Source organism: Protopterus annectens, chromosome 10.part0 (genome assembly GCF_019279795.1).
Source record: "Protopterus annectens isolate FY-2018-M chromosome 10.part0, PAN1.0, whole genome shotgun sequence".
NCBI lineage: Eukaryota > Metazoa > Chordata > Ceratodontiformes > Protopteridae > Protopterus > Protopterus annectens.
The window spans coordinates 1,791,665,042-1,791,692,215 of NC_056744.1; the positions used below are offsets into that span (position 1 = coordinate 1,791,665,042).

Genomic DNA, 27,174 nt, shown 5'->3' on the forward strand with positions numbered 1-27,174 from the left:
TTACAGTGGTACCTAAAAAGTGTATGGTCTCAACACAGCCACAGCTTGGACACAATGATATCTCTCATTCCCTGCCTACAACAGGAGTTTCTATGGTGGTCACAGGCATGTCACCTCAACTAGGGTCAGCCTTTCACCTTGCCCCCAGCCAGGCAAACTATGACAACAGATGCATCGGACTACGCCTGGGGAGCACACATGGCAGGACAGTGCGTTCAAGGCGTATGGACTGCAGATCAAAGGAATCTGGACATCAATCAAAAAGAGATGCTAGCTGTACAGAATGCTCTGACAGCCTTCATGAATCTATTACATCCAGGACAACTTACAATAAGGACGGACAACACCACAGTAATGTGGTACATAAACAAACAAGGGGTACACATTCCTACCCTCTATGCAGGCAAGCAATGACCTTGTGGAACACAGCTCTGGCTTACCAAGTTCAGTTACAAGCTCAATTCCTGCCAGGAAAAAAGAACACATTGGCAGACGACCTCAGCAGAAACATCATGGATCCCCACGAGTGGAAACTGGATCCACAAGTATTTGCAATGATAACTCAAAAATGGGACCTTCCAGACATGGACCTGTTTGCCAGTCCTCAATATCAACTAACAAAATTTTGTACAAGGACACTGCACCATCAAGCTTGGAAAGTGGACGCACTCTCATTCAGTTGGAAAAACCTGACTGTATATGCCTTCCCTCCATTGCCTCTCCTCACAAAGGTACTTCTGAAAGTCAGAAAGGAGAGACCACGACTGATACTCATACCCCAGACTGGCCACGCCAGCACTGGTACCCACTATTGAGGAATATGGCCCAGGGCCCACCTTGGATTTTACCACAAATTGCCCATTTGCTCACACAGCAAAACAATCATATTCTTCACAGCCAGCTCAAAACCTTAAATCTGGCTGCATGGCAAATCACCTAAGCATCCAGCCAGCTCCTCTTTCCCAAGCAGTTATGGATGTTATTCCGGAAGCTAGGAGGCCCAACACCAGGAAGGCCTATTCGGATAGATGGAAAAGGTTTTGCGCCTGGAACCAAGCTAAAGGCCAAAACACACTTCAGTCTCACATGCCTCAGATTCTACAGTATTTAACTGAGATGTTGCACAAAGGACTTTCTTTTTCTTCCATTAAAATCCATGTATCAGCTATTTCAGCCCACTACAACACGGATCCACCCTTATTTTCGCATCCACTTCTAAGGCAGTTTCTCAGAGGGGCAAAAAACATTAGGGCCCCCAGGAGAGCACCCGCACCAACATGAGATCTCAATTTTGTTCTGGAAAAACTTACGCTACCTCCCTTTGAACCAGCTTTCTCAGCAGATCTACAGTTTCTATCATGGAAGACTGCCCTGCTGCTAGCAATAACTTCAGCTAGAAGAGTCTCAGAGCTGCAGGCACTGATGGCAGTGGAACCTTTCCTCATTTTCCATTAAGACAGAGTTTCTCTATGAACTAATCCTTCTTTCATGCCTAAGGTGGTTTCCAGTGTGGCTTTAAATCAAACCATCCACTTACCCACCTTCTTCCCAAATCCACAGAACAAAGGAGAAAGACTCCTGCATTCCTTGGACATTCACAGGCGACTTCGTTACTACTTGGATAAAACTAAGGCTTTCAGAAAATCTGACCAGCTCTTTGTATCCTATGCTACAGCTTCACAAGGGAAGGCTATATCAAAACAAACAATTTCCAAATGGATAGGACATTGCATTTGTTTTTGCTATACCCATCATGGAAAAAACAGTTCCTGCTACCATTAGGCCCCACTCTACCAGGGCAACAGCTACCTCTACAGCCTTCCTCAGGGGGGTTCCAACCAAGGAGATTTTGGAAGCTGCAACTTGGAGTTCAGTACACACCTTTACCAAACACTACCACTTACCTCTTTACTCTAAGACTAGAGCTGGTTTCGCCACTGCAGTTCTGCAGGGCCTTCTAGCCTCCTCTAACCCTCTATAACTCCTCCACCTATCCTCAGCCTTGGGATTCTACCAAAGTGTGATGACTGCAGCAGGGTAACACGATGAACATAGTACAGTTTTGTACCTACCATAAATGTAGATGTTCGAGTGTACACCCTGCTGCAGTCCAGGTTACCGTCCCTCCATCCCCTCTGATCTAACTGGCTAAATCTCTACAATGCCTTACTGATGTATTTGCTTATAGCTGGAGGGATTTTGTGCTTGTGCAAAAATTACTTAATTTGGTACTAATTACTGACTGGGGGCACCTGACATCTGGGGCAAGAAAAACTGAAGAAAATGGCATTGGATGCATTATATATACCCCTGGCGCACTGACGTCAGGGAAGAAGCGACAGCAACCGACGCCGGACCAAGACTTTGGAATTCCGGGCCTGACGACAAGATAACCCAAGTGTGATGACTGCAGTAGGGTGTACACTCGAGCATCTACATTTATGGTAGGTACAAAACTGTACTTTTCCTCAGTGCAGACTGGCCGTGGTAGCTTGGGATAGAGCTTTTCAGCACAGTCTCACTCTACAGGCATCTTGCTTGCCATCAGAATGAAATTGTGTGGCAGAAACGTAGAACAAAGTAGGACAGACACTTCTGAATGAAAAACAAATGAAGAGGTCTTCCAGAAATCAGTCCGGCTGTGGAGAATATGCCACTTAGATATTTTCGCCTCCACTCTCAACTATCAGCTGGCAAGTTTTTGCTGCAGGACTTCATGCATGAAGATGTGAGAGACAGATTTTTTTCCCTAGACAGGAATGTTCTTGTATCCTTTTCCACCCTTTCCCTTAATATCCAGGGTCATTCGGAATCTGTAGGAGGACTTTCCAAAGGTCATTGTGGTGACTCCTTTCTTTTTTTTTTTTCCCCTGGGCACCAGTGGTTGGCCAGGGGGAATTACTGCACGCTTCCTCAGGGACTGGATTTGCTCAAGTGGAATCAGTGGTGTTTGATGCATCCCGACCTCAAATTAATACCCGAATGATAGAATATTAATACCCTGTAGACACCTGTTTTCTGAGGAAGTGCAGAAGGTGTTAAAAGAGGCAAGAAAACCTGCTAGTGTAAAAACATTAAGGGAAAATAAAGTGCCAAGACAGGAATTGGCACCCTTTCAGGTATGGCGTTTCTGTGGTTCCGAGTTATTTGTGAGTTGCTATTCTCTGACCTCACTTGCGCCTCCATGGAGGATGTCCTTCATGGATGCATCTGCAGTCATAACAACTGGGTTGTCCTGTCGTCAGGCAGCCCTTCAGTCGGCCGGATTCCAAAGTCCGGGTCCGGCTTCGGCTGATGTCGCACTTCACCCGACGTCATCTCTGTTGGTCTTCGGGTATAAAGGCATCAGCCGACGCCATTTTCCTCAGTCTTTCTTGCCGCGTGGCGCCCGAAGCAGAAGCTGTTCGCAAGTGCCGGTCGGTCGGATCCAGAGATTACTTCTACCGAATACTACTTCGAAGACTTCTAAAGCTAAGTACCCCGTTGGGGACTCTTTCTTGCCTCAGCCGATGTCAGAAAAAGTTAATAATTGTTTAACCTGTGGGAAACAAATACCTCATAAAGATTTCCACTCTTACTGTCTGCCTTGTTTAGGCCCAGCCCACGACGTAGCAGCCTGTTCGGCCTGTGCTACTTTCAACCGATGAACGCTTAGGCGTCGGTCGGAGTTTGCTGAACAGTTTTTCGGTTCTGATTTTGCGTACATTATGCCGTCGGATCCTCCGACTACCCAATCTACTCAAAACTATTCCTAGTTCCAAGAAAGGAAAAAAGTTGGAGACCAATTCTCGACCTGTCCGCCTTAAATACATACATCATTGTCCCAAAATTCAAAATGCTGACCCTACAGCAACTTCTTCCCATGCTGGGCAAGGAGTGTTGGCTGGTAACTCTAGATCTCAAGGAGGCATACCTGCACGTCCCCATTCGACCAATCTGCAGAAGATACCTCAGATTTCTTGCAGGATCAGAGCACTATCAATTCTCAGCATTGCCCTTTGGCTTATCTACTGCGCCCAGAGTATTCACAAAATGCCTGGCATCAGTAATTGCCCATTGCAGACTACAGGGAATACAAATTTACCCATACCTGGACGACTGCCTGCTACAAGGGGACAACAAAAGCAAGCTGACAACAGATTTACAAAGGGTCATCTACTTGCTACAAGCACTGGGATACACAGTCAATCTACAAAAGTCAAGGCTGATACCATCCCAAACAAGGACATTCTTGGGCGAATTGGACACAGTCATACAAATGGCATTCCTCACTGCAAAAAAACAAAAGAACTCCCTCTTTACTTCTTGGCACTAACAAAGCTGAACAAGTTAACAGCAAGAAAAGTACTGCAGGCCTTGGGCTTCATGGCATCATGCATAATCCTGGTCCCACTTGCCAGACTACATATGAGAAAACTACAGTGGTACCTAAAGAATTTATGGTCCCAACACAGTCACAGCCTAGAAACAGAAATCCCACTAATTCCATGCTTAAAACAGGAGTTCCTATGGTGGGCTCAGGCATGCCAGACAAACCCAGGCCTACCCTTTCGCAGATGTCAAGCAAGCCAGACCATCACAACAGACGCTTCAGACCTAGGATGGGGGGCCCACATGCTGGACAAATGCGTGCAAGGATTGTGGACACAGGACCAACTTCACCTGCACATCAACCTAAAAGAAATGCTGGCAGTAAAACTGGCAATCCAAAGGTTCAGACCATTTCTCAAAGAGGGACAGTTGATGATAAGGACAGACAACACCACAGTCATGTGGTACATCAACAAGCAGGGAGGCACTCATTCATACCCCCTATGCAGAATGACTTTGGAGCTGTGGAACCTGGCACTCAGCTACAACATCCAGTTACAGGCAATGTTTGTACCGGGAAAAGAAAATATTCTAGCAGACATATTAAGCAGAACCACATCGGATGCCCACGAATGGAAACTGTACCCGGACATTTTCAAGACCATCTCAAAGAAATGGGGAATGCCTCAGATAGACCTATTTGCATCACCTCTCAATCACCAGCTCAAAAAATTCTGCACAAGGACATTCCACCCACTGGCATGGAAAGTGGATTCACTCTCCTTCAGCTGGAAAGGCCTGACAGCATATGCATTCCCACCTCTTCCCTTGATACACAAAGTATTACTAAAAATCAAGGAAGAACGTCCAAGGATAATCCTGATAGCTCCAAACTGGCCAAGACAACACTGGTACCCACTGCTGAGGAGCATGTCTCAGAACAATATGTGGCCAATACCCCTGATGCCTTTGATGCTAACTCAGAACAACTACAGCATCATACATCCAAACCTAAAAACGTTGCACCTGACTGCATGGAACATCACATAGCAACAGCTAACCCAGAACTTTCTCAAAGAGTTAAGGACATTATTCTTGAAGCACGCAGACCTTCAACAAGAAGGAACTATGCTGGAAAATGGAAAAGGTTTGTCATTTGGAGTACTGAAAGAGGAAAAGATGTGTCAAACATAGATATGCCTAACATTCTAGAGTATCTGGCCGAACTTCTTCATTCAGGCTTGTCCTACTCCTCCATCAAGATACATGCATCAGCTATTTCAGCAGAATACAGCTTTGCTACACCTGTTTTTTCACACCCTTTGCTCAGGCAGTTCCTCAGAGGAATCAAGAATGTAAAACCTCCAAGGAAACCACCTTTGCCAGCTTGGGACTTAAACTTTGTGCTAGAAAAGTTGACACTATCACCCTTTGAACCAGCAGCAACAGCAGAACTACAACACCTGTCATGGAAAACTGCTTTCCTACTGGCAATTACTTCAGCAAGGAGGGTTTCAGAGCTACAGGCCTTAATGGCAGTGCAACCCTTCCTAATCTTCCACCAAGATAGAGTGTCCATGAGGACTAATCCTACATTTATGCCTAAGGTGGTATCCAGAGTGTCTTTAAACCAGGCAATCCACCTACCTACCTTCTTTCCCAACCCACAAAACAGAGGGGAAAGAATACTGCATACCTTGGATGTACATAGACAGCTACGCTACTACTTGGACAGAACAAAAAGTAGCAGAAAGACTGACCAACTTTTTGTAGCCTATGCAACAGGAAGGGAAGGAAAAGCTATTTCCAAACAGACAATCTCTAAATGGATAGGAAATTGCATACGATTCTGTTACTCCTTCCATGGAAAACCAATTCCACAGAACATAAGACCTCATTCTACAAGGGCAACAGCCACTACCACAGCCTTCTTACGAGGAGTGGCAACCAAAGACATTATTGAGGCGGCTACTTGGACCTCCGTGCATACATTTGCCAAGCATTATAACTTACCTCTATATTCTAGATCCCGAGCAGGGTTTGCCACTGCTGTACTGCAAGGGATCCTAAACACACCATAATCTAGTTTTATCCTCCTCCCCTAGTTGGCTATGGTATTCTACCCAGTTGTTATGACTGCAGATGCATCCATGAAGGACATAGTACAGTTTTGTACCTACCATAAATGTAGATGTCCGAACTGGATAGCATCTGCAGTCAGGATTACCCTCCCTCCTTCCCCTCTGTGGTACTCCTAGGGTATTTTACCCTCCTAATAGCTAGCTGGTGGGGGGGGGGGGAGTCTTTTATGGTGTATTTGTTTGTATATATGTACATACATGCTTATTTTTGTGTTTACCTCTATCTTTTTGGAAACATTGGCATCTATCCAAAATTTTAACCTCCAAGAGGGCTACTGGCATCTGGGGCAAGAAACACTGAGGAAAATGGCGTCGGCTGATGCCTTTATACCCGAAGACCAACAGAGATGACGTCGGGTGAAGTGCGACATCAGCCGAAGCCGGACCCGGACTTTGGAATCCGGCCGACTGAAGGGCTGCCTGACGACAGGACAACCCAGTTGTTATGACTGCAGATGCTATCCAGTTCGGACATCTACATTTATGGTAGGTACAAAAGTGTACTTTCTTTTGTTGGCCTATTTCAGTATATCTGCCCATGGGTCCCCCTTTCTTTCAGTTCATTCTCATGTAAAAATACTTTTGAAAGGGTTGCGTCATACCAAGCTTTCTAGAAAATGGGTGGTTCCTCTTTGGTATCCCAATTTTGTGTTGGAGAAGCTCACACTTGTCCCGTTTGAACAAGCTCATCAGGTTCACTTGAGGTTTTAATATGGAGAACAGTGTTCCTGATTGTTCCGACCTCTGCAAAAGTGTGTGCTCGTTCTAAGCTTTAATGTTTGTTCAGCCTTCTCTCATTTTCCACAGTGAAGGGTTTTTTTAGTGGGATTCCTTTCTGTATGCCTGAAGTGGTTTCCACGTTTACTTTGAGCAAAACTGGCTATCTTCCTGTCTTCTTTCCAGAACTTAAAAGTACAGGGGGAAAATATACTTTCTACCGTGGATGTCCACCGAAAATTAGGGTACTAACTTGTCAGAACAAAATTTTCAGTTGTTCATTTCTTGTGAATGTCAGAACAAAGGACCTGCGTCAAAACAAACTTGCCTCCAAATGATTAAATCATGCTTTTACCTTTTGTTGTATCCACCATGACTAGGCAATTCCAGCTAGTCAAGGCTCACTCTGCCGGGGCAATTGCTTCATCTGTGCTATTGTGGAAAGAGTTGGGTTCCAGAAGTATTCTAGAAGCTGCAGTTAGGTCCTCTGTATGTATCTTTACAAAGCACTGTAAACTAGACTTCTACATGTCTAGGGCATTATTTTCTAGGACCATTCTCAAGGGGCTCCTGAACCCTTCTTCTTCCACCTGCTAGTTGTAAGCGATAGTAATCTACCCATAGAGCTGAGGCTACTGCAGCAGTGATCCATATGATGAACATAGTACAGTTGTGTAAGTAACCCACTTTTTTATGCCAGGGTGTGGACATGTAGTTTTTCTTTCCTGGCAATGTACTCTCAGGGAAGGGCTGGTCTCCCAAACATATCTGTGTGGAAGGTTCCCTGAAGATTTGAAAGCTGGTTGGCTGTTATATCCCATACAGGATGGTAACCTATATAGCTAAGGTTACTGCAGCCATGATAATCAGAACATCTACTTTTGCATTAAATTTACTTACACAACATTTAGGATTTTTCTTGGAAATGCTTACATAGATATTTTTATACCCCAAGTAGATGCCAGATAACTTTTTCTCCGGTAGACAGCAAATGTTGGAGATGTGACAGGGAAGAAACTGGTATTTGTGAACATATTTTCTGGGAGTGTGGCGAGTTGGCTAACTTTAAGGATTCCCTGCGGGATGCACGGTTGGAGAAGCTAGGTAGGCAGATTGGTGTGATGAGGGAGATGATTTTTCTGAGCTATGATACAGAATCGGAATTGCCTAGGCATGGTAAGCCCTTGCTGTGTCTAATTATGGTGGCTGTCAGAAAAGCAATTACTAGAAAATGGAAATCAAAATGTAAACCAACTATAGTAGTAGTGTTGAACATAGTAACAGAGATAAAACAACTGGAACTGAGATCTTTAGAAAAGGGTAGGAGCAAACTTTGTAGGAAAACATGGAGATGGTGTTAACAGTACATACAGGGAAGGGATGAGGCTTAAAGAAGGCAAGACTGAAGAGCTGTGTAATGTCTGACTGAAAATGACTGGGTAGATAAGTGATGTGTAATGTATGCAACTGGCAGTGTGTCAGTATGGTTTGTGATGTAAAATGCTTGCAACTAGGATTGTGTCGATGTAGTTTGTTTTCGTTTATATATAAATATATGACTGTCTACGTGGTAAGTGATGGTTTAGTAAAGATGTTTCTTGTTTAAATAAAAGGTTTACTTACACAACTGTATTTTTCTCACTTCATTTTTCTAGAATTGTGTTTTTGTAGTGTAGTTAGCATATGTGATGTCAGCATTTGCTGCTTTCTTTACAAGGGTTATAATAATAATGACCAGACTTGGTATGCCCCGATTGTCTGTACACGTTTGTGTGAACATGTGTGTGAGCATATGCATGGACCATCATATCTTGCAACCATTGTGTGATTCTTCAGTTAAGTAATGGTTACTCATCTTTTTGTGTTATACATAAAAAGATGAGTATAAACAATTTTGTTCTGTTAGACTGGTGTGTGTACCTTAATTGTCATTGTAATGCAGCTGTCACTAAGTCCGGACACATTAAATGGGTCTTTTTTGTTTTGCTGCTGGTAACCATATTTGATGGTTGTGTGTAGGCTGATAAAAAGGGGTTCATCATCATAATTATACCCATCTCTATTGATGGGGTGTATAATTTTGAGCATGGAACACATTTTTCAGGTTAGAGTGATATTTTTAAATGTGTATAAAATGAAGAATTTGGTTGGTTGGAATAAATAAGATTAGTAGGAGATTGGTCTAATTTAATGTGTGCTGACTGCTATACTTAAGGGTGTTGCATGCAGTTGAGTTTCAGATTGTTCAGTACATAATATGGGTTTATTTATTTATTTATTTTTGTACAGGGAACGCTTACGGAGACGTTCTTCTACACTCTTCAGTGCGGATGTAACAGGACCGAAGGATGAAGAAGTGGTAGCTTTGTACACACCTTTAAGTAACTGCCCAGGTAATTGTCCTGTACAGTCCTTAGTCCACTTTTGAGTGACCATTGTCAGTGTCAGCACTACCCAGCTTTTTATCTTGGGTGTGTGAGGCAGGTTTGTTTTACAGGGTCAATTGCCACTGGTTTGATTTCAGAAGTGGCATAAAGTGACTATTGCAATTTTAGTTATGTTAAAAATGTGTATCTGGTCGGGTAGGTTAGTCTCCCTTTAAAAAACTTTCACTGCCTGTCTGTCAAAACAGTGTTTAAGTTTGTAATCTTCAAGTAAGAGTTTTGCAGTTAAACACTAGATAATGGCAGCAGTTAAAACATTAGATAATGGCCGCAGTTAAAACACTAGATAATGGCCGCAGTTGAACACTAGATAATGGCCGCAGTTGAACACTAGATAATGGCCGCAGTTGAACACTTGTTAATGGCCGCAGTTGAACACTAGATAATGGCCGCAGTTAAAACACTAGATAATGGCCGCAGTTAAACACTAGATAATGACCGCAGTTGAACACTTGTTAATGGCCGCAGTTGAACACTTGTTAATGGCCGCAGTTGAACACTAGATAATGGCCGCAGTTAAAACACTAGATAATGGCCGCAGTTGAACACTTGTTAATGGCCGCAGTTAAAACACTAGATAATGGCCGCAGTTAAACACTAGATAATGGCCGCAGTTGAACACTAGATAATGGCCGCAGTTAAACACTAGATAATGGCCGCAGTTGAACACTAGATAACGGCCGCAGTTGAACACTAGATAACGGCCGCAGTTGAACACTTGTTAATGGCCGCAGTTAAAACACTAGATAATGGCCGCAGTTAAACACTAGATAATGGCCACGTTAAAACACTAGATAATGGCCGCAGTTGAACACTAGATAATGGCCACAGTTGAACACTAGATAACGGCCGCAGTTGAACACTTGTTAATGGCCGCAGTTGAACACTAGATAATGGCCGCAGTTAAAACACTAGATAATGGCTGCAGTTGAACACTTGTTAATAGCCACAGTTAAAACACTAGATAATAGCCACAGTTAAAACACTAGATAATGGCCGCAGTTAAAACACTAGATAATGGCCGCAGTTAAAACACTAGATAATGGCCGCAGTTGAACACTAGATAATGGCCGCAGTTAAATACTAGATAACGGCCGCAGTTAAAACACTAGATAATGGCCGCAGTTAAAACACTAGATAATAGCCACAGTTAAAACACTAGATAATGGCCGCAGTTAAACACTAGATAACGGCCGCAGTTAAAACACTAGATAATGGCCGCAGTTAAAACACTAGATAATGGCCGCAGTTGAACACTAGATAATGGCCGCAGTTAAATACTAGATAACGGCCGCAGTTAAAACACTAGATAATGGCCGCAGTTGAACACTAGATAATGGCCGCAGTTAAACATTAGATAATGGCCGCAGTTGAACACTTGTTAATGGCCGCAGTTGAACACTAGATAATGGCCGCAGTTAAAACACTAGATAATGGCTGCAGTTGAACACTTGTTAATAGCCACAGTTAAAACACTAGATAATAGCCACAGTTAAAACACTAGATAATGGCCGCAGTTAAACACTAGATAACGGCCGCAGTTAAAACACTAGATAATGGCCGCAGTTAAAACACTAGATAATGGCCGCAGTTGAACACTAGATAATGGCCGCAGTTAAATACTAGATAACGGCCGCAGTTAAAACACTAGATAATGGCCGCAGTTAAAACACTAGATAATAGCCACAGTTAAAACACTAGATAATGGCCGCAGTTAAACACTAGATAACGGCCGCAGTTAAAACACTAGATAATGGCCGCAGTTAAAACACTAGATAATGGCCGCAGTTGAACACTAGATAATGGCCGCAGTTAAATACTAGATAACGGCCGCAGTTAAAACACTAGATAATGGCCGCAGTTGAACACTAGATAATGGCCGCAGTTAAATACTAGATAATGGCCGCAGTTAAAACACTAGATAATGGCCGCAGTTAAACACTAGATAATGGCCGCAGTTGAACACTAGATAATGGCAGCAGTTGAACACTTGTTAATGGCCGCAGTTAAAACACTAGATAATGGCCGCAGTTAAACACTAGATAATGGCCACGTTAAAACACTAGATAACGGCCGCAGTTGAACACTAGATAATGGCCGCAGTTGAACACTTGTTAATGGCCGCAGTTAAAACACTAGATAATGGCCGCAGTTAAACACTAGATAATGGCCACGTTAAAACACTAGATAATGGCCACAGTTGAACACTAGATAATGGCCGCAGTTGAACACTTGTTAATGGCCGCAGTTGAACACTAGATAATGGCCGCAGTTAAAACACTAGATAATGGCTGCAGTTGAACACTTGTTAATAGCCACAGTTAAAACACTAGATAATAGCCACAGTTAAAACACTAGATAACGGCCGCAGTTAAAACACTAGATAATGGCCGCAGTTAAAACACTAGATAATGGCCGCAGTTGAACACTAGATAATGGCCGCAGTTAAATACTAGATAACGGCCGCAGTTAAAACACTAGATAATGGCCGCAGTTAAAACACTAGATAATAGCCACAGTTAAAACACTAGATAATGGCCGCAGTTAAAACACTAGATAATGGCCGCAGTTGAACACTAGATAATGGCCGCAGTTAAATACTAGATAACGGCCCCAGTTAAAACACTAGATAATGGTCGCAGTTAAACACTAGATAATGGCCGCAGTTAAACACTAGATAATGGCCGCAGTTGAACACTAGATAATGGCCGCAGTTAAACACTAGATAATGGCCGCAGTTGAACACTAGATAATGGCCGCAGTTGAACACTAGATAATGGCCGCAGTTGAACACTAGATAACGGCCGCAGTTGAACACTAGATAATGGCCGCAGTTGAACACTTGTTAATGGCCGCAGTTAAAACACTAGATAATGGCCGCAGTTGAACACTTGTTAATGGCCGCAGTTAAAACACTAGATAATGGCCGCAGTTAAACACTAGATAATGGCCACGTTAAAACACTAGATAATGGCCGCAGTTGAACACTAGATAATGGCCACAGTTGAACACTAGATAACGGCCGCAGTTGAACACTTGTTAATGGCCGCAGTTGAACACTTGTTAATGGCCGCAGTTGAACACTAGATAATGGCCACAGTTGAACACTAGATAATGGCCACAGTTGAACACTAGATAACGGCCGCAGTTGAACACTTGTTAATGGCCGCAGTTGAACACTAGATAATGGCCGCAGTTAAAACACTAGATAATGGCTGCAGTTGAACACTTGTTAATAGCCACAGTTAAAACACTAGATAATAGCCACAGTTAAAACACTAGATAATGGCCGCAGTTAAACACTAGATAACGGCCGCAGTTAAAACACTAGATAATGGCCGCAGTTAAAACACTAGATAATGGCCGCAGTTGAACACTAGATAATGGCCGCAGTTAAATACTAGATAACGGCCGCAGTTAAAACACTAGATAATGGCCGCAGTTGAACACTAGATAATGGCCGCAGTTGAACACTAGATAATGGCCGCAGTTGAACACTAGATAATGGCAGCAGTTGAACACTAGATAATGGCCACAGTTGAACACCAGATAATGGCCGTAGTTAAAACACTAGATAATGGCCGCAGTTGAACACCAGATAATGGCCGCAGTTGAACACCAGATAATGACCGCTGGCAGTGCAAAGACTAATTGGTAAAAAACACAGTTTGGATGCCATTGCTGCATGCACTGCTTATTCCTGCATCTGCAGGAAGGACCGGATGTCGTTGTTTTTTTTTTTATTATATTTAATTTGCTGTGCTTTATTATTGTTCACTGCTAGAAACTTGATAAGTAATAGTTGTTCTTTACATAGTTTAGTGGGGGGTATTCCTTTTTACTGAGCTGGTGGTATCTTGGGGTAGTAATAATACAAATCTGAACCTCTTAGTCCCTGTTCTCCTGCTTAATTACTTGGAGCAAGTCACTTAGCCAGGCAGTGTTCGTTAATCGCCCTTCACAAGAGACATAGTAGGTTTATCTGGGTAGTGAATGACTTAAACAAGAGAGATGTGTGGGGGGCAGTACCCCACTTTGGGGTGTGGAGAGTCTTATCCTCTTGCAAAAATGCTTGTTTTTAATTACTTCTCTTAGTTTCATGCGTAGTTAATTAAGGTAGACATTTCCACCTTGACTTTATATAGTATTGTCTTACTATTGATACCTTTGTGCTTGATGTCCAGAGAAAAATAGCTGCTCACGTCACCATGGTAACCAGATTATGGCCTGAGATTTAGAAAAAAAAAATATTCCACCAGAAACTTTGTGCTGCGTTTTTGACTTGGGTGAAAATACAAGTAAGAACCACTGAGTTAGCAAGAAATAATTTCTTAAATGACTACTTATTGCTCTGGGAGATCAGAATTTAGGAAAAGCACATGTGTGACTGAATGTCTGCAAAGAGGCAAAGGGAAATGAAGATGATGTGAGCTGCTCCCCCTTTTTTAATTATGTAAGTTTTAGACAGTATTAGCAGGATACCATTCTGAGTGGATGGACAAAACCCTGGCATTCTGACCTTATCAGATGGGGCATGTTGCCACATACCTCATGAATATTACTGCAGCAGTGACTGAACACCAAAGAATATGCGTGATCTCTGGTCAGCATTTCATGGTGCATATGCAGACTTCAGTTTTTACTAAAGTCTACTGTCCCTTTGGGTCTAACCCCAGTGTAATTTGAGAGAGAAGTGAACTGCTAGTTTTCTTTATTTCTCTTATGTGAATTGTTAGTGCTTCAGCCTTTATTTGCAAGATTTGCTGTTTGTGTTCCAGGGCGAAACAAGTGTGTTTTTTCCCTTGCCTCATCATGTGGTTCCTATCCAGTGTCCCCAAGTCTGTCACCTGGCATACAAGCCAACACCCTGTCCCTGGACCAGTTCTGTAGGGCTGAGGCCAACAAAGAACATAAGGGTGTCCTGGGGGTCTGGCCATTCACATGCACCAATTTTTGCATTTCTGCCATGCTTTTGTTGCTCCTTTCTCCTTGGGCCCTTGTAGTATTTTTGAGGGGTAGGTGTGCAGTGGGACATGTGTTGTACCACCTTGCCTTCACAGCAGCTCAGCCTTGTCCATTCCTTATTCCCCACCCTTTGGCACATGCCCCCTAGAGTGTTGTCACAGGAGTCGCCATTGAACCACCTAACACTAGAGGTGGTAATGTTCATCCCTCCGTGCCTCTTTGTCAGATGCCCAAGCTGCTAATTCCACTCTGGTTGCCTGGGCTGTAGTCAGAGCTTTATCTTCTCTATGCCACCAGAGCAGAAAATATGTTGTCAGCAAGTGTGCTTTTAGCAGGTAAATCACATAACGGACATTCCCTTTCATTGCCTTTTATAAAAAAAAAATATGCAGAAGTAGAATAAAATCTGTACGGGCCTTCCCCTGGAGTAGCAGAAGCTAACTTACCCGAGGAGAAGGGGCACTTACTCTTTATTTATAGGAATATTCTGTCTCACTTTGTCAATGCCATTCAAAACCTACTCAGAAACTCCTCTCCAACAGCTAACTACATTACCTCCCTAGCCCCTATAAACCTTACCCAAGAAAACATCAGCTCTTCCTTCTGTAACCAGACAGAAAGCTCTAATAGTGTTCCTTCTACTCTATTATTGTCTATACAACCTGTACACACCTCCCTAGTACTTAAAGTCCTCAAAAAACTAAGACCCTACTCTTTCTCCGCAGATAATCTGCCACCTGAATTTCTACATTTCGGAGTCACTGCAATGGCCTATCCTTTTAGTATACTTATAAATCGCTCCATCACAGAGTGGGTATGTCCCTTAACTGTGGAAAAATCCATTATCACCCCACTACACAAAGGTGGCAACACCTTTGATCTCTCTAACCACTGACCTGTTTCTATTCTCTTTCCGTTGTCTAAAATCCTAGAGAAATGTGCACATGCCCAGTTTTTAAGGTATTTCGTACTGTAACCTGCTTGCCGACACCCAACATGGATGTCTCCTAGCACACAGGACCACTACAGCCTTACTATCATTTACAGATACTGTCTTTAAAGCCCTGGATGCAGCCCTTTTTGCCTTTGTGATCCTATTGGCTCTATCCAGAATTTGATACAGTATCACACACCAAATTATTGCAAAAATTAGAAACTATAGGCTGCTCCCCAAGTACATTAACATGGTTTTCTAGCTACGTACAAACAAGGAAACAATCTATCAAATGGCAAAATAAACATGCAGACCACCTTGAAAACAATACAGGAGTCCCCCAGGGTTCAATTTTAGAACCACTTCTCTTTACAATATTCATAAACGATCTCTGTAAAGCGTCACAACAAAGTACCCTTACCCAATATGCCGATGACTCCACTATAATCTCCACCTCCAGCAATTTATCCGACCTACAAAAGATTACACAAGCCACCTTCACATCCATAAAAGCATGGCTAATTAGTGCCCAGTTATTATTAAACCCCCCAAAAATCTATGCTCCTGTTATTTTTTTATGACTTCAAAAATTTTTTCACAAAACAGCACAATAATTGAACAAGTCAAAATAGCAAAACTACTAGGAATACCGGTTGGCAGCAAATTCACATTTGAACATGGTATATATATAAAAAAAAAACCTTTTAAACTAGGTAAACTTTGCAGTTACAAACTTTACTGGGATAAACTACCAGGATAAAACTTGGTAACACTCTGCTTATTCCTTTCCTCCTCTCTGCAGTTACAAACTTTACTGGGACAAACTACCAGGATAAAACTTGGAAACACACTGCTTATTCCTTTCCTCCTCTCTGCAGTTACAAACTTTACTGGGACAAACTAGCAGGATAAAACTTGGTAACACTCTGCTTATTCCTTTCCTCCTCTCTGCAGTTACAAACTGGCTTGAATTCCCTCACTACCTACACGACACATAACTTACTCTTGCCCATAAACTCATTTACAAACCTAATAACTGCTCAGCACTCAGTCCTATCCTACCCTACAGACTTGTATCCCAACCCTGCAACCTACGTTCCACAAACAAGCAGCTTTAAGTATGTCTAAACTCAAGAAGAGAGACCGACAGAGCCTATATTCCTACAAGATCACTAAGCTTTGGAACAATTTACCTTCCTTCATCACTCAACGAGACTCCATAAAAACCTTCAAAGCTACACTAAAATCCCAGTACCTTAACAATTGAATCTGTACCTGTTTAAACAGTCCAAAACCAGCATAATTGTATGCAAATCCACTTTTCCAAACTCCATCAAGACTTCCTTACTGTTGCTACTACAAACTAATTAATATACATCTCCACGCTATACTGCTGTTTCCATCGCGACTTCCTTTCTGTTGCTAGTACAAACTAATTAGTATACATCTCCACTCTATACTGCTGTTTCCATCATGACTTCCTTTCTGTTGCTAGTCCAAACTAATTAGTATACATCTCCACTCTATACTGCTGTTTCCATCATGACTTCCTTTCTGTTGATGGTACAAACTAATTAGTATACCTCTCCACTCTATACTGCTGTTTCCATCACGACTTCCTTTCTGTTGCTAGTACAAACTAATTAGTGACATCTCCACTCTATACTGCTGTTTCCATCATGACTTCCTTTCTGTTGATGGTACAAACTAATTAGTATACATCTCCACTCTGTACTGCTGTTTCCATCCCGACTTCCTTTCTGTTGCTAGTACAAACTAATTAGTATACATCTCCACTCTATACTGCTGTTTCCATCATGACTTCCTTTCTGTTGATGGTACAAACTAATTAGTATACATCTCCACTCTATACTGCTGTTTCCATCATGACTTCCTTTCTGTTGCTAGTACAAACTAATAAGTATACATCTCCACTCTATACTGCTGTTTCCATCACGACTTCCTTTCTGTTGATGGTACAAACTAATTAGTATACATCTCCACTCTATACTGCTGTTTCCATCATGACTTCCTTTCTGTTGCTAGTACAAACTAATTAGTATACATCTCCACTCAATACTGCTGTTTCCATCACGACTTCCTTTCTGTTGATGGTACAAACTAATTAGTATACATCTCCACTCTATACTGATGTTTCCATCACAACTTCCTTTCTGTTGATGGTACAAACTAATTAGTATACATCTCCACTCTATACTGCTGTTTCCATCATGACTTCCTTTCTGTTGCTATTACAAACTAATTAGTATACATCTCCACTCTATACTGCTGTTTCCATCACGACTTCCTTTCTGTTGATGGTACAAACTAATTAGTATACATCTCCACTCTATACTGCTGTTTCCATCATGACTTCCTTTCTGTTGCTAGTACAAACTAATTAGTATACATCTCCACTCTATACTGCTGTTTCCGTCACGACTTCCTTTCTGTTAGTACAAACTAATTAGTATACATCTCCACTCTATACTGCTGTTTCCATCATGACTTCCTTTAAATTAGTATACATCTCCACTCTGTACTGCTGTTTCCATCATGACTTCCTTTAAATTAGTATACATCTCCACTCTGTACTGCTGTTTCCATCATGACTTCCTTTCTGTTGATGGTACAAACTAATTAGTATACATCTCCACTCTATACTGCTGTTTCTGTCACGACTTCCTTTCTGTTGCTACTACAAACTAATTAGTATACATCTCCACTCTATACTGCTGTTTCCATCACGACTTCCTTTCTGTTGCTACTACAAACTAATTAGTATACATCTCCACTCTGTACTGCTGTTTCCATCACGACTTCCTTTCTGTTGCTAGTACAAACTAATTAGTATACATCTCCACTCTATACTGCTGTTTCCATCATGACTTCCTTTCTGTTGCTAGTCCAAACTAATTAGTGACATCTCCACTCTATACTGCTGTTTCCATCACGACTTCCTTTCTGTTGCTACTACAAACTAATTGGCATACATCTCCACTCTATACTGCTGTTTCCATCATGACTTCCTTTCTGTTGCTAGTACAAACTAATTAGTATACATCTCCCACTCTGTACTGCTGTTTCCATCACGACTTCCTTTCTGTTGCTACTACAAACTAATTAGTATACATCTCCACTCTATACTGCTGTTTCCATCATGGTTTCCTTTCTGTTGCTAGTACAAACTAATTAGTACACATCTCCACTCTATACTGCTGTTTCCATCATGACTTCCTTTCTGTTGCTAGTACAAACTAATTAGTATACATCTCCACTCTATACTGCTGTTTGTCACGACTTCCTTTCTGTTGCTAGTACACACTAATTAGTATACATCTCCACTCTATACTGCTGTTTCCATCATGACTTCCTTTCTGTTGCTAGTACAAACTAATTAGTATACATCTCCACTCTATACTGCTGTTTCCATCACGACTTCCTTTCTGTTGTTAGTACAAACTAATTAGTATACATATCCACTCTATACTGCTGTTTCCATCACGACTTCCTTTCTGTTGCTAGTACAAACTAATTAGTATACATCTCCACTCTGTACTGCTGTTTCCATCACGACTTCCTTTCTGTTGCTACTACAAACTAATTAGTATACATCTCCACTCTATACTGCTGTTTCCATCATGGTTTCCTTTCTGTTGCTAGTACAAACTAATTAGTATACATCTCCACTCTATACTGCTGTTTCCATCACGACTTCCTTTCTGTTGCTAGTACAAACTAATTAGTATACATCTCCACTCTATACTGCTGTTTGTCACGACTTCCTTTCTGTTGCTAGTACAAACTAATTAGTATACATCTCCACTCTATACTGCTGTTTCCATCATGACTTCCTTTCTGTTGCTAGTACAAACTAATTAGTATACATCTCCACTCTATACTGCTGTTTCCATCACGACTTCCTTTCTGCTGCTAGTCCAAACTAATTAGTATACATCTCCACTCTGTACTGCTGTTTCCATCATGACTTCCTTTCTGTTGCTAGTCCAAACTAATTAGTATACATCTCCACTCTATACTGCTGTTTCCATCACGACTTCCTTTCTGTTGCTATTACAAACTAATTAGTATACATCTCCACTCTGTACTGCTGTTTCCATCATGACTTCCTTTCTGTTGCTATTACAAACTAATTAGTATACATCTCCACTCTATACTGCTGTTTCCATCACGACTTCCTTTCTGTTGATGGTACAAACTAATTAGTATACATCTCCACTCTATACTGCTGTTTCCATCACGACTTCCTTTCTGTTGCTAGTACAAACTAATTAGTATCCATCTCCACTCTGTACTGCTGTTTCCATCACGACTTCCTTTCTGTTGCTAGTACAAACTAATTAGTATACATCTCCACTGTATACTGCTGTTTCCATCACGATGTCCTTTCTGTTGCTAGTCCAAACTAATTAGTATACATCTCCACTCTGTACTGCTGTTTCCATCCCGACTTCCTTTCTGTTGCTAGTACAAACTAATTAGTATACATCTCCACTCTATACTGCTGTTTCCATCACGACTTCCTTTCTGTTGCTAGTACAAACTAATTAGTATACATCTCCACTCTATACTGCTGTTTCCATCACGGTTTCCTTTCTGTTGCTAGTACAAACTAATTAGTATCCATCTCCACTCTATACTGCTGTTTCCATCATGACTTCCTTTCTGTTGCTAGTCCAAACTAATTAGTATACATCTCCACTCAGTACTGCTTTTTCCATCATGACTTCCTTTCTGTTGCTAGTCCAAACTAATTAGTATACATCTCCACTCTATACTGCTGTTTCCATCACGACTTCCTTTCTGTTGCTATTACAAACTAATTAGTATACATCTCCACTCTGTACTGCTGTTTCCATCATGACTTCCTTTCTGTTGCTATTACAAACTAATTAGTATACATCTCCACTCTATACTGCTGTTTCCATCACGACTTCCTTTCTGTTGATGGTACAAACTAATTAGTATACATCTCCACTCTATACTGCTGTTTCCATCACGACTTCCTTTCTGTTGCTAGTACACACTAATTAGTATACATCTCCCACTCTGTACTGCTGTTTCCATCACGACTTCCTTTCTGTTGCTAGTACAAACTAATTAGTATACATCTCCACTCTATACTGCTGTTTCCATCATGACTTCCTTTCTGTTGCTAGTCCAAACTAATTAGTATACATCTCCACTCTGTACTGCTGTTTCCATCCCGACTTCCTTTCTGTTGCTAGTACAAACTAATTAGTATACATCTCCACTCTATACTGCTGTTTCCATCACGTTTTCCTTTCTGTTGCTAGTACAAACTAATTAGTATACATCTCCACTCTATACTGCTGTTTCCATCATGACTTCCTTTCTGTTGCTAGTACAAACTAATTAGTATACATCTCCACTCTATACTGCTGTTTCCATCATGACTTCCTTTCTGTTGATGGTACAAACTAATTAGTATACATCTCCACTCTATACTGCTGTTTCCATCATGACTTCCTTTCTGTTACTAGTACAAACTAATTAGTATACATCTCCACTCTATACTGCTGTTTCATTCACGACTTCCTTTCTGTTGCTAGTACAAACTAATTAGTATACATCTCCACTCTGTACTGCTGTTTCCATCACGACTTCCTTTCTGTTGCTAGTACAAACTAATTAGTATACATCTCCACTCTATACTGCTGTTTCCATCATGACTTCCTTTCTGTTGCTAGTACAAACTAATTAGTATACATCTCCACTCAATACTGCTGTTTCCATCACGACTTCCTTTCTGTTGCTAGTACAAACTAATTAGTATACATCTCCACTCTATACTGCTGTTTCCATCACGACTTCCTTTCTGTTGATGGTACAAACTAATTAGTATACATCTCCACTATATACTGCTGTTTCCATCATGACTTCCTTTCTGTTACTAGTACAAACTAATTACTATACATCTCCACTCTATACTGCTGTTTCCATCATGACTTCCTTTCTGTTGCTAGTCCAAACTAATTAGTGACATCTCCACTCTATACTGCTGTTTCCATCACGACTTCCTTTCTGTTGCTACTACAAACTAATTAGTATACATCTCCACTCTATACTGCTGTTTCCATCATGACTTCCTTTCTGTTGCTAGTACAAACTAATTAGTATACATCTCCACTCTATACTGCTGTTTCCATCACGACTTCCTTTCTGTTGCTAGTACAAACTAATTAGTATACATCTCCACTCTATACTGCTGTTTCCATCATGACTTCCTTTCTGTTGATGGTACAAACTAATTAGTATACATCTCCACTCTATACTGCTGTTTCCATCACGACTTCCTTTCTGTTGCTAGTACAAACTAATTAGTATACATCTCCACTCTATACTGCTGTTTCCATCACGACTTCCTTTCTGTTGCTAGTACAAACTAATTAGTATACATCTCCACTCTATACTGCTGTTTCCATCATGACTTCCTTTCTGTTGCTAGTACAAACTAATTAGTATACATCTCCACTCTATACTGCTGTTTCCATCACGACTTCCTTTCTGTTGCTACTACAAACTAATTAGTATACATCTCCACTCTATACTGCTGTTTCCATCACGACTTCCTTTCTGTTGCTAGTACAAACTAATTAGTATACATCTCCACTCTATACTGCTGTTTCCATCACGACTTCCTTTCTGTTGATGGTACAAACTAATTATTATACATCTCCACTATATACTGCTGTTTCCATCATGACTTCCTTTCTGTTGCTAGTACAAACTAATTAGTATCCATCTCCACTATATACTGCTGTTTCCATCATGACTTCCTTTCTGTTGCTAGTACAAACTAATTAGTATCCATCTCCACTATATACTGCTGTTTCCATCATGACTTCCTTTCTGTTGATGGTACAAACTAATTAGTATCCATCTCCACTATATACTGCTGTTTCCATCATGACTTCCTTTCTGTTGATGGTACAAACTAATTAGTATACATCTCCACTATATACTGCTGTTTCCATCATGACTTCCTTTCTGTTACTAGTACAAACTAATTACTATACATCTCCACTCTATACTGCTGTTTCCATCACGACTTCCTTTCTGTTGATGGTACAAACTAATTAGTATACATCTCCACTATATACTGCTGTTTCCATCATGACTTCCTTTCTGTTACTAGTACAAACTAATTAGTATACATCTCCACTATATACTGCTGTTTCCATCATGACTTCCTTTCTGTTACTAGTACAAACTAATTAGTATACATCTCCACTCTATACTGCTGTTTCCATCATGACTTCCTTTCTGTTGCTAGTCCAAACTAATTAGTGACATCTCCACTCTATACTGCTGTTTCCATCACGACTTCCTTTCTGTTGCTACTACAAACTAATTAGCATACATCTCCACTCTATACTGCTGTTTCCATCATGACTTCCTTTCTGTTGCTAGTACAAACTAATTAGTATACATCTCCACTCTGTACTGCTGTTTCCATCACGACTTCCTTTCTGTTGCTAGTACAAACTAATTAGTATACATCTCCACTCTATACTGCTGTTTCCATCACGACTTCCTTTCTGTTGCTAGTACAAACTAATTAGTATACATCTCCACTCTATACTGCTGTTTGTCACGACTTCCTTTCTGTTGCTAGTACAAACTAATTAGTATACATCTCCACTCTATACTGCTGTTTCCATCACGACTTCCTTTCTGTTGCTAGTCCAAACTAATTAGTATACATCTCCACTCTGTACTGCTGTTTCCATCATGACTTCCTTTCTGTTGCTAGTCCAAACTAATTAGTATACATCTCCACTCTATACTGCTGTTTCCATCACGACTTCCTTTCTGTTGCTATTACAAACTAATTAGTATACATCTCCACTCTGTACTGCTGTTTCCATCATGACTTCCTTTCTGTTGCTATTACAAACTAATTAGTATACATCTCCACTCTATACTGCTGTTTCCATCACGACTTCCTTTCTGTTGATGGTACAATTTAATTAGTATACATCTCCACTCTATACTGCTGTTTCCATCACGACTTCCTTTCTGTTGCTAGTACAAACTAATTAGTATCCATCTCCACTCTGTACTGCTGTTTCCATCACGACTTCCTTTCTTTTGCTAGTACAAACTAATTAGTATACATCTCCACTCTATACTGCTGTTTCCATCACGACTTCCTTTCTGTTGCTAGTACAAACTAATTAGTATACATCTCCACTCTGTACTGCTGTTTCCATCACGACTTCCTTTCTGTTGCTAGTACAAACTAATTAGTATACATCTCCACTCTATACTGCTGTTTCCATCATGACTTCCTTTCTGTTGCTAGTCCAAACTAATTAGTATACATCTCCACTCTGTACTGCTGTTTCCATCCCGACTTCCTTTCTGTTGCTAGTACAAACTAATTAGTATACATCTCCACTCTATACTGCTGTTTCCATCACGACTTCCTTTCTGTTGCTAGTACAAACTAATTAGTATACATCTCCACTCTATACTGCTGTTTCCATCACGGTTTCCTTTCTGTTGCTAGTACAAACTAATTAGTATACATCTCCACTCTATACTGCTGTTTCCATCATGACTTCCTTTCTGTTGCTATTACAAACTAATTAGTATACATCTCCACTCTATACTGCTGTTTCCATCACGACTTCCTTTCTGTTACTAGTACAAACTAATTAGTATACATCTCCACTCTATACTGCTGTTTCCATCACGACTTCCTTTCTGTTGCTAGTACAAACTAATTAGTATACATCTCCACTCTATACTGCTGTTTCCATCACGACTTCCTTTCTGTTGCTAGTACAAACTAATTAGTATACATCTCCACTCTATACTGCTGTTTCCATCACGACTTCCTTTCTGTTGCTAGTACAAACTAATTAGTATACATCTCCACTCAATACTGCTGATCCATCACGACTTCCTTTCTGTTGCTAGTACAAACTAATTAGTATACATCTCCACTCTATACTGCTGTTTCCATCACGACTTCCTTTCTGTTGATGGTACAAACTAATTAGTATACATCTCCACTCTATACTGCTGTTTCCATCATGACTTCCTTTCTGTTGCTAGTACAAACTAATTAGTATACATCTCCACTCTATACTTCTGTTTCCATCACGACTTCCTTTCTGTTGCTAGTCCAAACTAATTAGTATACATCTCCACTCTATACTGCTGTTTCCATCACGACTTCCTTTCTGTTGCTGTTACAAACTAATTAGTATACATCTCCACTCTATACTGCTGTTTCCATCACGACTTCCTTTCTGTTGCTGTTACAAACTAATTAGTATACATCTCCACTCTGTACTGCTGTTTCCATCACGCCTTCCTTTCTGTTGCTAGTACAAACTAATTAGTATACATCTCCACTCTATACTGCTGTTTCCATCACGACTTCCTTTCTGTTGATGGTACAAACTAATTAGTATACATCTCCACTCTATACTGCAGTTTCCATCATGACTTCCTTTCTATTGCTAGTACAAACTAATTAGTATACATCTCCACTCTATACTGCTGTTTCCATCACGACTTCCTTTCTGTTGCTAGTCCAAACTAATTAGTGTACATCTCCACTCTATACTGCTGTTTCCATCACGACTTCCTTTCTGTTGCTGTTACAAACTAATTAGTATACATCTCCACTCTATACTGCTGTTTCCATCACGACTTCCTTTCTGTTGCTAGTACAAACTAATTAGTATACATCTCCACTCTATACTGCTGTTTCCATCATGACTTCCTTTCTGTTGATAGTACAAACTAATTAGTATACATCTCCACTCTATACTGCAGTTTCCATCATGACTTCCTTTCTGTTGCTAGTACAAACTAATTAGTATACATCTCCACTCTATACTGATGTTTCCATCATGACTTCCTTTCTGTTGCTACTACAAACTAATTAGTATACATCTCCACTCTATACTGCTGTTTCCATCATGACTTCCTTTCTGTTGATGGTACAAACTAATTAGTATCCATCTCCACTCTATACTGCTGTTTCCATCATGACTTCCTTTCTGTTGCCCTTACAAACTAATTAGTATGCATCTCCACTCTATACTGCTGTTTCCATCATGACTTCCTTTCTGTTGATGGTACAAACTAATTAGTATACATCTCCACTCTATACTGCTGTTTCCATCATGACTTCCTTTCTGTTGATGGTACAAACTAATTAGTATACATCTCCACTCTATACTGCTGTTTCCATCACGACTTCCTTTCTGTTGCTATTTCAAACTAATTAGTATACATCTCCACTCTATACTGCTGTTTCCACCATATTTTTGAGACTACTGTAGTTTCTGGATGCTTGTAGTGTGTCAGGTGAAAGCTGATAATTAAACTCAAAGTTGTTACTGGTAACGTGATAATTCTCTGTAGAGATTATTGTCTATGTAAGTTGTCCGATAAGAAAATTGCTTCCATATTTTGTTAGTATTTCAAGCGACAGTGGTAGTCTAAAATCCACAACAGCCTCCAACAAAGAACTGACAGAAGAGAGTTCCAGTGTCCATCTACCAAACAGGGAGTCTTGTGAGTTGGACAGGCTTGGGAAGTGGGGCTGTGATTCAGCGACCTTCATTGTTAGGGCACTGAATTATCTGGCACATGTTACTTGTTTTCAGAGAGATTTGACCAAGGAATTCTCCAAAGCTCTGTCACAGTCTCTATCTGTTGTATAGAGGAAGTTTGTTTACTCACAGTTGGTTACCATTTAGTCTTCATGCAGTGTTTCAACGTGTGTGATTTCCAATGCCACTGAAGGGTCTTTTAGAGCAGTAGGTATTGCATCACCATTAATGCCATTGTTCGGCTTTCTGATTATGTGGAGCATTTCAAAACTTCCTTTAACATCCCTTATGATGGATCAACACTCTTTGGTCCAAAATTCAAATAAACACTTTCTTGAACTGAACAAGACAGTAAGACCCTGTCTGCCTTAGGAATTATGTCTTCTACCCCCCATAGAGGACCTTCTCTAGTAATCAGAAGCGTGGGAAGAAGCTCTGGCTCTGCAAGTCACTAGAGTTCTCTCCTGACACTTCTGGAGACGGAGCCCCCACGGTGTGGGGAGGGGACTCTAATGGTGGATGTTGTCCCCAGGGCAGAGGTGGCCCAAAGAATTGGGGTCCCTTTTTTGAGAGTCCCCACCAGTACTTCTTGAATGTCCGATTGATGCTTTTTTGGGGGCCGTCAGAAGGACCTATCCCTGCACCTGCCAACCTGCTCATCCATCATCCAAGATGTGCAGGTACAGAAGGCAATAACTAGAGCCCATCTCATTCCATTTCGTTCTCTGCTGATGCCCACAAAGAAACTCCTTAATATTCTTTTCTTACAAAGGGAAGTAATTGCTTCACAGATAAGGAAGCTTCTAAAGAATGGAGTCATGTACAAGGGTTCACCAAACAAGAGAGGATCTGGAATTTACTCAAGATTCTTTTTAGTGCCAAAGAAAAACAGTGACATAAGACCAATCTTAGACCTTAGCCATTTAAACAAGTTTGTAAGGCAAACAAATTTCTGGATGATCACTGTATAGTTAATTCCTTTGCTAAGGGAAAATGATGGATGTGCTCTATCGACCTCAAGGATGCATGCTACCACATAA

At 40.9% G+C, this 27,174-nt stretch overlaps 1 protein-coding gene across 8 annotated transcripts in view; it reads left to right on the top strand.

The window, feature by feature from the left end:
- The window catches only part of PRR14 (proline rich 14), a 1,002,113-nt gene that overhangs the window by 289,310 nt on the left and 685,629 nt on the right, over nt 1–27,174 (top strand). For all 8 annotated transcript variants that reach the window (XM_044086619.1, XM_044086621.1, XM_044086620.1 and 5 more), the window contains exon 5: nt 9,459–9,562. In XM_044086619.1, the coding sequence (XP_043942554.1) occupies nt 9,459–9,562 (104 nt within the window). The remainder of the gene's footprint in view (nt 1–9,458; nt 9,563–27,174) is intronic.